The 14,599-nt window shown below is 36.7% G+C and overlaps 2 protein-coding genes across 2 annotated transcripts; one reads left to right on the forward strand and one right to left on the reverse strand.

Moving 5' to 3' along the window:
• The first annotated feature begins 2,756 nt into the window (after nt 1–2,756).
• Nucleotides 2,757–4,008, forward strand: LOC137723323 (2-oxoglutarate-dependent dioxygenase 19-like). The gene is made up of 2 exons (XM_068462490.1): nt 2,757–3,020; nt 3,190–4,008. Exons 1-2 carry the CDS (start codon nt 2,763–2,765, stop codon nt 4,006–4,008), a joined length of 1,077 nt encoding a protein of 358 aa, XP_068318591.1. The 5' UTR covers nt 2,757–2,762.
• Nucleotides 4,009–12,714: 8,706 nt separating this feature from the next.
• On the reverse strand, nt 12,715–13,366 carry LOC137726793 (auxin-induced protein 15A-like). The gene has a single exon (XM_068465753.1). The coding sequence runs from the start codon at nt 13,246–13,248 to the stop codon at nt 12,943–12,945; it is 306 nt and encodes a 101-aa protein (XP_068321854.1). The 5' UTR covers nt 13,249–13,366; the 3' UTR covers nt 12,715–12,942.
• Between the last annotated feature and the right edge of the window lie 1,233 nt (nt 13,367–14,599).

Below are 14,599 nucleotides of genomic sequence, written 5' to 3' on the forward strand. Positions count from 1 at the left end.
GTTGCTATCTAATCAACGATTACCATGTAGTCAGAAGTGAATAATCCATCAAATAGAGACTTGTCATTTGATTATTCGTCCACAAGAGTATCTCTTGTCTTTTGGGGTTTGTCCTCCATGCTGACCAAAAAAATAATACTACTAATAATCTGACTTTTTGCTAAAAAATGAAAACATTGCAGACAGAAAGTGCAAACGACTCCAATGTTATAAATAGGGAAAAGTGAGAGAGAGATAATTTTTGTTAGAGATAGAAGTGGAACGGGTGCAATGTATCACACAAAGGAAGATGCTGGTAAAAGAGGGGAGGAATATTGGTATTATTACTTTCACTTTTGATCTTGTGTGTTGCAATAAGGTTGCAGACATACCTCTGTATATAGCCGTTTTGATCCAACACAACCTTACATGCATGAAGAAAAATCTTACTTCTCCAAGACTTTTCACCTAAGACTTTTAAAAATTATCACCAAAGTCTAATTTGCTTTGCTTCCCTCGTATAATTACATATGTGAGATTCGCACTAAATTTCACAACATCTTATATATTTCTCAAGGATATAGTTAACAAAGATATCAAAAGTTAGTTCAATGGATATTAACATACCAAAGAGTGAACAACAACCAAAATTGTTAGCGTGCCATGGTGCCCTTCTCAAGTTTAGACATCTTGCTGTTCATGAAAACAGGGTTCTCCCCAGGCAGTCATAATCCGGCACCTTCACCTTAGAGACGTACATGATTTCAACTGGACCACAACTCAAAAAACTCCATGTTCAACAACTTTGTGAACAACCCCCTCTACAATCTCTCCCCCGAAAAGCTTGAAGGTGATGGTGCTAAAATAACTGGAAACAACACATCCCCAGTCCGTTTCCTCACTTTACACTCTCCTACGCTCTCCAGAGTTGTGAGTACAAGATAGTATCACAGATCTTTCGTTGCATTTCTCGATGCAAGATCCTCCAGCAGGCGGACTACAAACGACTTTTGGAGCATCGATTCTCACCACTATCTTAAAATCTATATTACAAGAATGTTTCTACCAAACACGAATTTCTTATTCTTTGACTCTTTGGATTTTGATAACATACATGTTTCAATGTTTTCATTCTCAACAATCACGGATTAAAATACCAAATGCATTCTTAAGTCATAGAAATGAGAAATCCTATTTGTCATTTTCGTTTTTCTTAATTGTTCTTCAAAATTCATTTTTGTTAAACGTCACCAAGAATACCCTTATTTTCTATTAGTTTGGAATTTATTTTTGAGTACATAGTCAACATTATTTTGATGTTCTACAAAACATAAACTAATATAGTTTTCTACATTTTTCACAAAATTTTTATAAATTAAATATTTTTTTTTGAATTTCTCATGGTTTGAGTGTAAGAATATCCCAAATCTAACAGTATAGTATTAGGATTACAAAAGAAAACAATTTGCAGACTATACTCACTTATGCACGTAGAATGGCATTAATGAGTAATGACATGCATGCATATGATCCTGAAGTACTTACCTGTCGCCATGAGTGCTTTTGGTGCAAAATTGAAGTAGTCTTCTACTTCCAATAACTGTTTTATGAACTCTACTAACTAGCTAGCGAAATAGGTTTGTTGTTTTGTGAGATTCAGAGCTTGTTTGGATATACTTTTGAAGTGAATGAAAGCGTTTTCGGTGAAAATATTTTTAGGACCAAGTCTTAGTAAAAATACAAATAAATTCTAGAAAAGCACTTAAAGTGCTTCCTGGAAGAAGCACAATTTATGTGCTTTTGGAACCAAAAAAACATTTTTTCTAAAAGCGCTTTCAGTAATTTGAAAAGCACATCCAAACGAGCTCTCAGTTGGTATGGAAGCAGGGACTGCTTCTTCGTTATATAGCTAGGGTTTCAACCAATTCCACCCTATTAAATGAAAGGATATCCACCCTAATCTTTTCTAATCAATTAGAGTATCATCATGATTCTTTTACCTTGTCTTCTCTTAATAAAAGGCCCATGATTGATTGCATGTAATTAGGACTCCAATATGTTTATTTCTTTAAGGCTCCGAGAATCATAAAAGATTTCATTAACTTGATTACCAAGTCAACTATCTCAAAGATTCTTGGCATAATTCATTGTCATTCACAAATGGTTTTACATTGAGTTCATTTAAGTAAACAAGCTGCCAAAAGCATTAGTTTATGTATCTGTAAAATGAAAACTTGTTTTACGAATCGTTTTACTGTTATTTGACAGTCTGGAAGACTGATTCAAAGAGATAACCTGTCTTTAGATTTTGATGTTCAAGAGACGAAGTCCTTAGATCGTGGAAGTAGTTGGAGAATGCATAGGTCAAGAAAAGAAAAGGCCAGACTCCAGTGCAAGGGAGACCGATCGAGCAAGTGGTTGACTATCTGGAAGACTTGGTCAAGCTTGGCGACCTTATCGTGTCTCTTGCCCTATAAATAGAAAACTAAATTTATTATTTGGCAGCCTGGAAGCCTTGGTCAAGCTTCGAGACTTCATCGAGTAACTTGTCCTACAAATTTGAACTAAATTTAGATATAAACATTGGTTTCATGTGGGCAAAAAATAAAGATTTCTTGCCTATAAAAATAAACCATTCTGTATTAGCCGTCCATCCCTACGCAAACACACTGATTAGTTCCCCAATCTCAAGACAAGCATACTCTCTCTCTCTCTCTCTCTCTCTCTCTCTCTCTCTCTCTCTCTCTCTCTCTCTCAGACACACACACACAATAGCACCTTCAATGACTTCAATGGAGGCATCAATTGGTAATGAATCCAATGTAGCAAGCATCAAAACCCTATCTGACTCAGCTGCTCTCACTTCTGTACCTTCCGAGTACACCTACACCAAAAATCCCAACGACATGGGAGATGCAAACGACCCAGAACATTCAATCCCCATCATTGATTTTGCTCTTCTCACCTCTGCCTACCCTGATCAACGGGCACAAATGATCCAGAAGCTAGGCAGAGCTTGCCAAGAATGGGGCTTCTTTCAGGTATTCACACTCACAGTTTGTCATTCTACGATACAAACTCAATATTTGACTTTTGTAATATACACTTACTAGTTATTAATATATGCTTGAACATGTGGCAAATTAATTGAAGAATGCTAATAATAATGAAACATGAATTAATTATTTTCATACGCATGATGTCTTTTAGGTGATCAACCACGGTGTACCAGAGAGCTTGATGGAAGCTATGGTCGATGCGTGCCAAAGATTTTTTGAGCTGCCGGAGGAGGAGAAGAAGGAGTTCCAAACAAGGAACCTGCTGGACCCAATCAAGTGCGGCACCAGCTTCAATGTCGCAATCGACAAAGTTCGCCTCTGGAGGGATTATCTGAAGGTCATCGCACACCCCGAGTTCAACTCACTCTACAAACCGGCTGGATATGGTGAGGTTTCATTGGAGTTCAGCAAAAGAACCCGAGCAGTGGCAACCGAAATATTGAGTGGAATATCAGAGAGCTTGGGATTGGAGGCCGATTACATTGCTAAGGCCATGAATTGGGATCGCGGCTTGCAAATTCTGGCAGCGAATTACTACCCAGCTTGCCCGCAGCCCGACCTGGCAATCGGTATTCCTCCTCATACCGATCACGGACTAGTGACGCTGTTGATTCAGAATGATATGTGTGGCCTTGAAGTCAAGCACAATGATAAGTGGGTCTCCGTGAATTCCGCTCCAGGCTCTTTTATTGTTAACGTTGGTGATCAAATGCAGATTCTGACAAACGACAAGTACAAGAGCATATGGCATCGAGCAACTGTGAACAACACAGCAACGAGGATATCGATCGCCGTACCACATGGACCGGCACTGGACACGCCCACTCTACCGATCCCGGAGTTGCTAGAAAAGGAAGGTGAAACAGCAAAGTACATTGGAATGACATATGAGAAATTCATGGAACTTCAGGCAAGCCCCGCTGCCTACATGGTGCCTTGCTTGGATCACCTGCGCGTCAAGGACAATTGAAGTGGTCAATCTCCTATAAGAGATTTGATCTACTTTCTATGAGAGATTCAGAGCAGCAGTTGTCAAATTTTTCCCATGTTGGTCGTTTTCTTGATTTCATTCTACATTTATTCTTTTATTCTTGGCCTGAAGACTCAGATTTTATTTGTAAATCATTATTGCATTCTTATGAAATATTGACCAATAAAATAGATATCGATTTTAATGATTTATACCATATGTCTTCACGTCATTACTCAAAAAATTTCCTTGTTTACATTTTCTATGATCCAAGCATGTTACTTAACAGAAATGAAAATAGGAAGGTATGAAAGGCCTTAGAAATAGGAAAAGTAAAGAAATGGAATTTAGAAAGAAAACTCATAGTCAAAATATGAAAGGCCTTAAAATTTTCCTTAGCTAAAGTTTTTTCGATTCTTTACGTCTTAGTAAATGCATGGGAAATTTAGAAAGAAAACTCATAATCAAAATGATTCCAATTTACATTCCTTGTAAGTAAAAATGCCCCAAAATTACCCGGACGCATTACCGATGGGCCATTGACTTCATTTTCAATCAAAGAAGTCGCACATATCCGCTGCAAACGAAGTCACACATCGCCTGACTCGAGTAGTGCCGCACTTACTTCGACTGATTCTTATTCTAACTCTCGTTGTAATTGGTTTGAAAAACGCCCAGGCAGTGTTTATGACCTTGTGTTTGAGGAGGATCATTCCCATGTATAATCAGTCTTTTTACTTCTTGGCCTTTTGGCCTTTAATTATATTCGCCGCTAGATTTAAAAAATAAAAAATAAAACTCAAAAACTCCATGCTTAACAACTTGTGAACAACCCCCTCTGCAATCTGTCCCCAGAAAACTTGAAGGTGATGGCGCTAAAACAACTGGAAACAACACGTCCCAGTGTGCTGCCTCACTTTTGTGACATCCCACATCGTCAAGGGGAGTGATCCTTATATGTATATTCCTATCCTTACCTAGCACGAGGCTTTTTGGGAGCTCACTGGCTTCGGGTTCCATAGGAACTCCGAAGTTAAGCGAGTAGCGCGTGAGGTCACTCCCAGGATGGGTGACCCATCGGGAAGTTCTCGTGTGAGTTCTCAAAAACAAAACCGTGAGGGCGTGGTTGGGACCCAAAGCAGACAATATCGTGCTACGGTGGTGGAACGGGCCCGGGAAGTGGTCCCCCCAGGTCGGGATGTGACAATTTGGTATCAGAGCCTAACCCTGGCCGTGGTGTGCCGACGAAGACGTCGGGCCTCTAAGGGGGGTGGATTGTGACATCCCACATCGCCCAGGGGAGTGATCCTTATATGTATATTCCCATCCTTACCTAGCAAGAGGCCTTTTGGAAGCTTACTGGCTTCGGGTTCCATAGGAGCTCCGAAGTTAAGCAAGTAGCACGCGAGAGCATTCCCAGGATGGGTGACCCATCGGGAAGTTCTCGTGTGAGTTCCCAAAAACAAAACCGTGAGGGTGTGGTTGGGTCCCAAAGCGGACAATATCGTGCTACGGTGGTGGAGCGGGCCCGGAAAGTGGTTCCCCCGGGCCGGGATGTGACAACTTTACCCTCTCCTACGCTCTCCAGAGTTGTGAGAACTAAATAGTATCACAAATCTTTCGTTGCCTTTCTCGATACAAGATCCTCCAGCAGGTGCACTACAAACGACCTTTGGGGCATCAATTCTTTCATATCTAAGCTCTCAGCAGGGATTACAACATTTCAGGGCAACTGCACTATAGAAAACATGGTTGCTTTTTCCTACCTGTCATAAACCAAAGATGAAACAGCAACCAATTCTACATTAGTTCTGATCCCTAAATCCTTCTAACATGCACTGTCCTTGCCCTGCGTAAGTTAATCATTCATGTGAAGTCAATGTTCTATGCATGTAAAAAAACATGAGGTGAAAGAGACACAAGGAATAACACCCGCTAGATGTTGGAAGCCAAACAGGCTCCAGCTTGGGTATTAATAACATCATTAATTATTTCAATAATAAAATATTTTTTTATTTCTAAATATATTCATTTAATGTTAAAAATGTTACAATTAGTATATTTATGACTAAATTTTTTATCATATATTTTTAGTTTTAGTTTGTACCCATTTTTAATTTGTAATTCTTTTTTAACTTGTACCAATTTTCTTTTAAGTTTTAATTTGTATCCATATATTAATTTCTTTTCGTACCCATATTTTTTAAAGTTTATTTGTATTTGTACCCATATATATTTTTTATTTGTACTTTTTATTTTACTAAATGTACCCATGCTAATTATATGTACCCATTCATGTAAAACTTTTTAATCTTAAAATGTACTCATTCTTAAATATACCAATTTGTTATATGTAAAATGTGCCCCCTTTTTATATATATAAAATCTATTCAATTTTTTTCTAATCCATTTTTAAACTTATATGGGTATATTCTTTTTTCTTTGATTTTAAAATGTGTCTATGTCAAGTTTAATCGAAGAAATTTACTAATGTTATGAAGCTTAATATCTTTATTTTTTTATTTTTTATTTATTTCTATTTTTTATTTTGTGATTTTGAAGAATATTCTCATGTTTACACACACACACACACAATAGTATATTTATATTTTAATATTTTTAATCCCACAAATTATGGTTTTTTATTTAAAATCTCATTTATATAAACAACTAAAATTTCTAATTTTTAATTTAAAAAATATAGTAACGTACATAGAAATAAATTATCACATTAATTTCAGGGACCTCGATCAAAAATTAAAAAAATAACAAGGTTTCAATAAAAAAATATCCATAATTAAGGATCGCATTCAAAGTCTCCCTTTATTTTTTTATTGTTAGGCAAATATGAAGTCTCAATCCCTACCAAGGAGTCATGGTGTTGAATCGGAAGACAGAGGAACTTTGATCAAATGCTAATGTGTCATACCTGTATTAACTCAATTGATTCACGACCACTCATACCAACTTGATAGGATTTTTACCACACATGCAAAAAGGGTTAAAAACGCCTAAAATACTTGCAAAAGAAATAAGGTTGTCTACTCTGATAATATTGGGTTCCAAATGTCGCTATAAAAAAATGGTCTTTTGGGACGGTCAAAAAGCATTGTGAAAGCATCTAAAAACATCACAGTAGCCCTTTTACGACGGACTTGCGACAGCCAATAACACTTCTCAACAAAGTGGTGTCGTAAATGTTTGGTCTATTATATGCGACGCTTTGAGCACGTTGCAAGTACTATTTACTATGGGCTTGTGACAGCTACCTACGCGTCGCAAATAAGTGGCCTCAGGTTTAAAAAAAAATTGGACGTCAAATGGGACGCCGCAATGACATTATTTTAACAATTTCACTAAAATTATTTTATGTGAAATTTACTATAGGTTCCAAATTAAAATAAATTATGTAAATTTCTATAAACTACATACGAATTGTTATTAATAATGAACAAAAGTATGGGCACTACATACGAATTATTATTATAAATTAGGTAAATTATAATACAATGTATTATCATATAGAAGTACCAACAAAAGTATGAAATCAACATTGCACTTGTACTTAAAGTTAGTTGAATGGCCATATCAATTATAGTATTATACACCAACGGTATCATGTAGTCTTTATCTAGAACCCGCAACAAGTGACATTTTTGAAACATATTGCGAAGCTTCTGACGCATATGAACACACATCACTAGAAATAGATTGCGAAGCTCCTGACACATATGAACACACAACGCTAGAAACAGATTGCGAAGCTCCTGAAACATATGAACACACATCATAAGTAAAATTATACATGTCCAACTTTTAGGGGAGACAAAGTTGACACTCATATCACCTGCTTTGAATATTTCAGCTTTCCATGTAATTCATTGTAATCTCCCTCTTTAAGTGCCCTCAAACAATTGAATTTTTACAAGAGGAAACACAACATTTTCTAAGATACTTAAACACTAACATATATTATGTCACTCTAATAACAATCTTTTAATTGTGTGTGTAATCCCGAATGCCCTAAGTTCAAATGCAATAGATGAACATATTCTCAAGTTCAACCCGTGCCTTGATTGGTTGATGCATGTTAATTTCAAGTATTGGTTTCTTTATAATTAGGGCGTTTAGTAGTCCTTGAATAGCTTTTGGAGATCCCTGTCCGGTTCATGCTCATGTGTGGGAAGCTCTTCTAGAAAGAGTTCAAGAACATATATATATTTGGTATCCATGCCCGTTCATTAATCAACAGAGAGGAGAAGAAAGAAAAGATAAAGTTTTTAATTTTGCTACGTGTAATTAAGTAAATGGCGAAAATGAAGGAAATCAAGGAATTAGATTTTGATTTCATTCTAACGGAAATTGCGGATCTTTATTTTAATGTAGTGGTGAGTAATGAGGGTTGAAATTCAAATGATTTTGGTTGGAATTTTTGTTAATGGATTTGTAAATTGTAGTGGTTGAGCTTGACATTGTGATGTTTACTTAGCCACTGACGATTCCAGCTAGAATTTACAATATTTATTCTGTCCATGTATGTGGCTAGAAGTTATGGTATTTTTACTTATCAAGTAATGTGGTTGGAAAACTGAGAAAATGTGTGAGAATCACGATGAATTCTTCATTGATTATTTATTTCTAACTTGAATAAAATCGTAGACAGATGTTATAATTTTATTGACCATAAAGGAAATGGTGGAAATGGTGCTAGTTCCTTCTCGTAACTTGAAGGTTGAAATCTCAGGGACGAGATTTATTTTAACGGGGGGAGAATGTAATACCCTGAAAATTTAAATATGTGAATTATCTATTCATAATTATGAATATGCGGAGAAGATCAAAAAAATAAATCGATTTATGGTTATGAAAATAGAAATTGGGAAATTTTAAAGTTTTAATTCCGGAAATTATTATAATGTACGAAGTATTTTTGAATAGAGCTCGATCTCATGAACGTGTGGGCACAAACCGTTCGTGAAACAGAGTTATAACGAATAAGTTATTAACATTTAAAGCCGGGGATAAATTGGTAATTTTAAACTTCTTTGGAAATCTCCAGAAAATCTAGAGCCATGTGATATGCCACGTATGTGGCTGGGATGAAAGGAAAAGAAAAGGGAAGAAAGAAATGGACGGCTAGGATGAGAAGGAGAGAAGAGAAAAGGTAGAAAAGGAGGGGAGAACCGGCCAATGAGGCAGGAAAGAAAGGAGGGAGAAAAGAAAGGGAGAATCAGACCCTCCCTCGGCCCACCGACCCGACCAAGCCAAATTTTCCATTTCTGACCACCGTTGATGACGGCAATGGTGCCAAAATGACCTTCACTCCAAGACCAATCGATCCCTCTTCCATTTTCACACTTAAACCGACGAAGGGGGGTTCAATTTTGAGGAAAATACCCAGGGTGGGTGCCTCGGCCTTAGGTGGAGATCCACCAAATCTGAAACGTTTTTGCTCAATCACCACCACCTTTAGTACCCTCTTGAGCTCATAAACAAAGCCCAAACAAGTTTGGGGGTGTCAGGGTTCGTTTGAGGTCAAATTGAACACACCCAAATTCAAGGGTTTCCAGCGGTTCAAGGTAGTTTTCAGGTGTTTCCCGGCCAAATTGGACTTGGCCACAGGTATTAAAATTGTCCCTCACTGAGATCTATTTACTTGTAAAATTTGGTAATTTTTAGAAATAGTTGAATTTTTCGACAAGCTGTGGCAGCCAACTGCAACCCACGGCGGCGAGAGCGGCGGTGCAAGGCCAGGGAGCCGACATTGTGTTTTTAGGCGAATTTCGTTATTCTAATTATACTTTTGAGACCTAACTACTGTGTTTTGAATATTAATACGATTGTGGTATATGTTGGATTAAATGAATATATTTGGATTTGGTTTGAATTTTTGTATATGTGAACTATGAATGGCTTGATCCCTGTTTAGGGTACGTAGGCAGTCTAACACGACGTTAGATGCAGCCATACAATAAGTGAGATTAAATAAACGAGACAATTGAGAAATTAAACTAAGTAAGGAGTTTGGAATTTTATTATAAAAGGAAATCTTATGTTTTGTATATTTAAATTGTAGTTATAAATTGTGTGAACGTTTAATAAATCAAACAAGAGAATTGAATTGAGCCTATCATTGGAACTATTTCCCGAAAATAAATATTTTGGGGCCGGGGCATGACATATTACGATTTCTTCACTTATATGGGACATTCCTATTGCAAATAGTATATCAGATATATCAGGAAAACTGGTACTTGTAGAATTAAACTAGCAAGAAAAATGGCTAACTAGAATGTCAAACATATCCATTGCATATAAATCCTTGGCAATCCTTGGCAATACAAATCCAGAACATGCATACAACCAGTTTGCTGCAATGACCCAATCAAACCTTTATATGGTTTCCTCTGCCTCATTGCATTTTCCAATGTGGGTGTGGATAAACGATATGTTGATTGAGTCTCTTCCACTGACAAACTTCTGGAACCAAAATCCATAGTACTCGAGGGCCTTACTCCAGTTTCCCTCATGCTCGAAGGTAATGATTTGAGAGCTCAACTTTCAATACCATCACCACAACACAAGAAAAAAAAAACATATCCAAATATAAGAATATTCATATGTTTTGAATATAATTTATCGTTGGGACCTTGGACGGTACTATACAGAGCCATGCTCACAAATAATAGTGTTTACCTACACAAGGACATTCTCAAAGCAGAGTGATTAACCAAACTCTCCACCATACCCTGAATGAATTGGAAACCTAGTTGATATTACACATTTCATCTAATTCTGGGACCAAAAATTAATCATATTTTCACAATGAAGAATTCAATTTCCCCGGAACTTCTTTCTGGTCCAAATGTTCTAACAGTTCAAAATCAATTTTCCTAATCCCAAACAGCAGTACACTAACATTGACCCTATTTTGCCGTTCTATCCAACTTAAGGACAACTAGTTTTCTCAGTATAATCGAACTAATGCACTGATTGAAACAAGTACAATCGCAAACAGATTTATACTAGCAAATTTCAGTTCCATAATAATCAAATTCTATCACATATTTTCATAATTTAAATACTAAAATAGAAGATAATTGGTAAAATTAATACCTTGCAAATAGAAAATTCTCAAATTCCACTGCCCAGCATGATCTCCCAATTTCGCAACTTTATGACACAAAGCGATGACCTTCTCCTTGAGACCCCTCCCCAGTATACGAGCCTGGCGAAGCCGCACCCCTCAGAAATGCGTCGAGTGAACAGGAGAGCATGGGGAGAGTATGGAAATGGGAGGGCAGACAATCCACCTCTGGTTGTAGTGTCTTACAAAATCTCCGATTGTGCTCCGGGATCTCCAATTTTGCTCCAAAGTTTCCAATGATTCCCCAAAATCTCTGATTTGATAGATTAGGCCTCTTATTTTTAGGAAAGTGGAAAGGAGTAGGATTCTCTCATCTCCTATTCCCATCTCCTTCCCTCTCTTCCTCTCACACATTGCTTTTTGTCTTATTATCTCTATATAAAAAAAATCAATATAAGATGTCGACGTGGCTTAATCGTGACCATTCAAATAGGAGGGGTTTGAGGGGAGGGAAGGGAAGAGAGAATAGGAGGGGAGAGATTCCTCCTCCAAGTGGAAAAGGTGCAGGAAGAGAAGGATGATTCAAGAGAATGAAAAATGAAGGGGATTGTTTTCATCTAAAAATAAAGCGCCTAATTGAAAAATTAAAAAATTTAGGTGCTAAATTTTATTTTGTCGTTTAGAGTGTCGCAAACTATACTCAGTGTCACTTATATTTGTTATTTACAACATTATTTGCGACGTTACTTATACAAGAGTCGGGCGTACTTTTGAGATAAAATTTAGCGCTCAAATTTTCTTTTATTTGCGACGGCCATGTTATATGTCGCAAAAAAAAAGGTCACAAAAGGGCCTTTTTCTTGTAGTATATATCTTCTGATGGAAGAGGCTTTTGATAAACTCACGGGCTACAATTTCAAACCGCTTGAGAGTTGAGGATAAAACGGTCAGCCAAACAGACATAGATTTATTGACATCACGACAAGCATGTAATATGAACTTGAAAAATATCAAACATTTGCACTTGTTACTTGTTCTGCAAAGATAGTTGAGAATGTACTATATATTTTCCTTCTTTCCTTGGTCATTTACACGATTTTTTGTTGAACTGGCCGTGAAATGTCACTAATCACCACAGGGAACAACTTAAAATATATACAAGTAACAATCCTTTGATCTCATCAAATGAATACTAGTACTAACTACCAATCCATGTTTAATCCTGCATGACAAGCATCGATGAATCAAGTCAGAGAATTCATCCGTTGCTACTAATTCTTGTATACTGTCCTAATATATGGATTTCCAAATGAAGGGCTAACGAGGTTGTAAATGAGTTCTTGTATACTCAGTTAAGCCATTATTGTCTTTAAACCTGCTAACGGGCTAGACCCAATGGTTAGGGGAAAGGATTTAGGACTGCGCTCGAAACAATGCTTTTTATAAAAGTTCATTACATTTCTATATGTCATAGGAAATTCCCATGTTCAATCAAATTAAAGTCGCAATTAGATATGAAGGAGATTACTCCTACTGAAAGTTTTGAATACTATCTAGCTCATTAGTATACTAATAGCTATTGAAAGTGATCCAAATGGAAACTCAATTAAGAATCTGTAGAAGATAATAATCCATTTACATAATCCGATTCCAGGGGGACAATAATTCTTTATTGTAAAGAACACATGAATATTGCTACAGTCTACATTTACATAATCTGATCCCAGGGGGACAATAATTCTTCCTCCTGGATCAAAAGAAAATGTACAAGATGTGGAACTTTTCCAATGTACAAAATTGTAACAATCACAGAGTTCATGTAATTGTTCTCCATTATGCATCCAGTCTCACAAGGCACTCAAGCGGGAAATGAGAACAAGGAATGTATCTTGTCCGCAGGGAATCGTTACACCGCCCATTGGGTGATCATATCCGAATTCTTCTTCAGCCTCACTTAGCAAGTCTTGAAATGAAGGCTGGTTGAGGATGGATATAGGAACAACAAACCGCTGCTTCTCACTCTTGCCAACATAAACTGGAAAATAACCTTTTGGGACATCTGCTAAATTATTCGAAACTTCTTGACTTGAATTTGAAAAAGACCGTCGAAGAAGTTTCTTAGCAGGAATTACAGATGGAAGACGGAACCCCATTGTTATCTTGAGAGGAAAGACTGGTAATCAAGTTTATAAAAACTTGAAGAAGATGTCGATGAACTTGTGAAACAAGGAAAATTAGACTTGAGATGTTGTAGACTTAATTTGGTGGTCATTAACCAATGAGTTCATAGGTATATATAGTTGAAGAGTCTTGTACAATATCCTCTATTGAAGAAAATATGTGGTGAAGACAATCCAGATGGGGTATAGAAGGGAACAGGAGCTCATGAGGGATCACATGGTTTTGTCTTCCCATGCTTAACGGCCCTTTAAGCAAAATCTGTGGATCAAATTAACTATTTCTCTTTCCAACATTTATTTTGGATTGGTAGGCAAATATGAAGTCTTAATCCCTACCAAGGAGTCATGGTGATGAATCGGAAGACAGAGGCATGTGAACTTTGATCAAATGCTAAATTGATTCATGACCACTCACACCAACTACTTGAGATATTGTCCGACACATAGACCCTTTTTCTGGGTTTGAACATGAAAAACAAGAAGCAAATTATTAGCAAGTGACTTCGAAAACTTGTATGTTTAATTAGCCACCTGCAGAAGAAAATGCCTTGTTTTCTTTTAGGCTTATATTCATCCTTCCAAAAGGAATAATATCTGATACCTAAGTATTTATATTGACAAGTCCATGTGATTTTGCTTGAGCTGATGTCTCTTCATTGGGTCCATCCTGGTGGCTTATCCCCAATCATTTTTATTTTATTTTTTTTAATAACAGATGGCTTTTGAGATGCCCATGTATCTATACAAACAGTTATGATTTATACATACATATGATAACAGTCAGGAGCAATTGGAAGCAACACAATTCATCTAATTCACAACTCCCAATCTTTTGACATAATTCTTTTCCACAAGCTTAGTCAATTGAAATTTCTATTGTTGGTTTTCTCATTAAGAAATTTTGAACAATGGGTCCATCCTGGTGGCTTATCCCCAATCATCTTTCAAATACTTTTGTATCTGATTCAAATATTTGTATTTATCTTTCAAGTGTAACAACCTCATCATTTGTAATTCTATATAAAGAAATGAATGAACATTCACTCTATATTGAGCTGAGCTTATACAACTCATCAACCTGCTATAACTTAGTTTTCAAATCACCTTTATGGTATCTCAGAGTTGACAATCTAACGACCAAAAGCTTCATTTTTTTTCTTCCCATGGCGTCCAGTTCCAGTTCCTCAAACCCTATCTCTATTCCCTCTCTTCCCAATGCTTCCAACTTTCTGACTATAAAGTTGGACCGTACCAACTCTCTCCCTCTCCTGTTCTCCCTGTCTCTGATTCTAATCTCGTTGCCATTATTTTAAATAATGTTGGG

Source organism: Pyrus communis, chromosome 2, assembly GCF_963583255.1.
Source record: "Pyrus communis chromosome 2, drPyrComm1.1, whole genome shotgun sequence".
Lineage (NCBI taxonomy): Eukaryota > Viridiplantae > Streptophyta > Magnoliopsida > Rosales > Rosaceae > Pyrus > Pyrus communis.

What these genes read in the sequence shown, in the direction of transcription:
- LOC137723323 (XM_068462490.1), top strand. Translation starts at nt 2,763, where the DNA reads ATGACTTCAATGGAGGCATCAATTGGTAATGAATCCAATGTAGCAAGC. An exon ending in AAGAATGGGGCTTCTTTCAG is followed by an intron (nt 3,021 to 3,189) that starts GTATTCACACTC and finishes GATGTCTTTTAG; the next exon opens with GTGATCAACCACGGTGTACC.
- LOC137726793 (XM_068465753.1), bottom strand. Translation starts at nt 13,248, where the DNA reads ATGGGGTTCCGTCTTCCATCTGTAATTCCTGCTAAGAAACTTCTTCGA.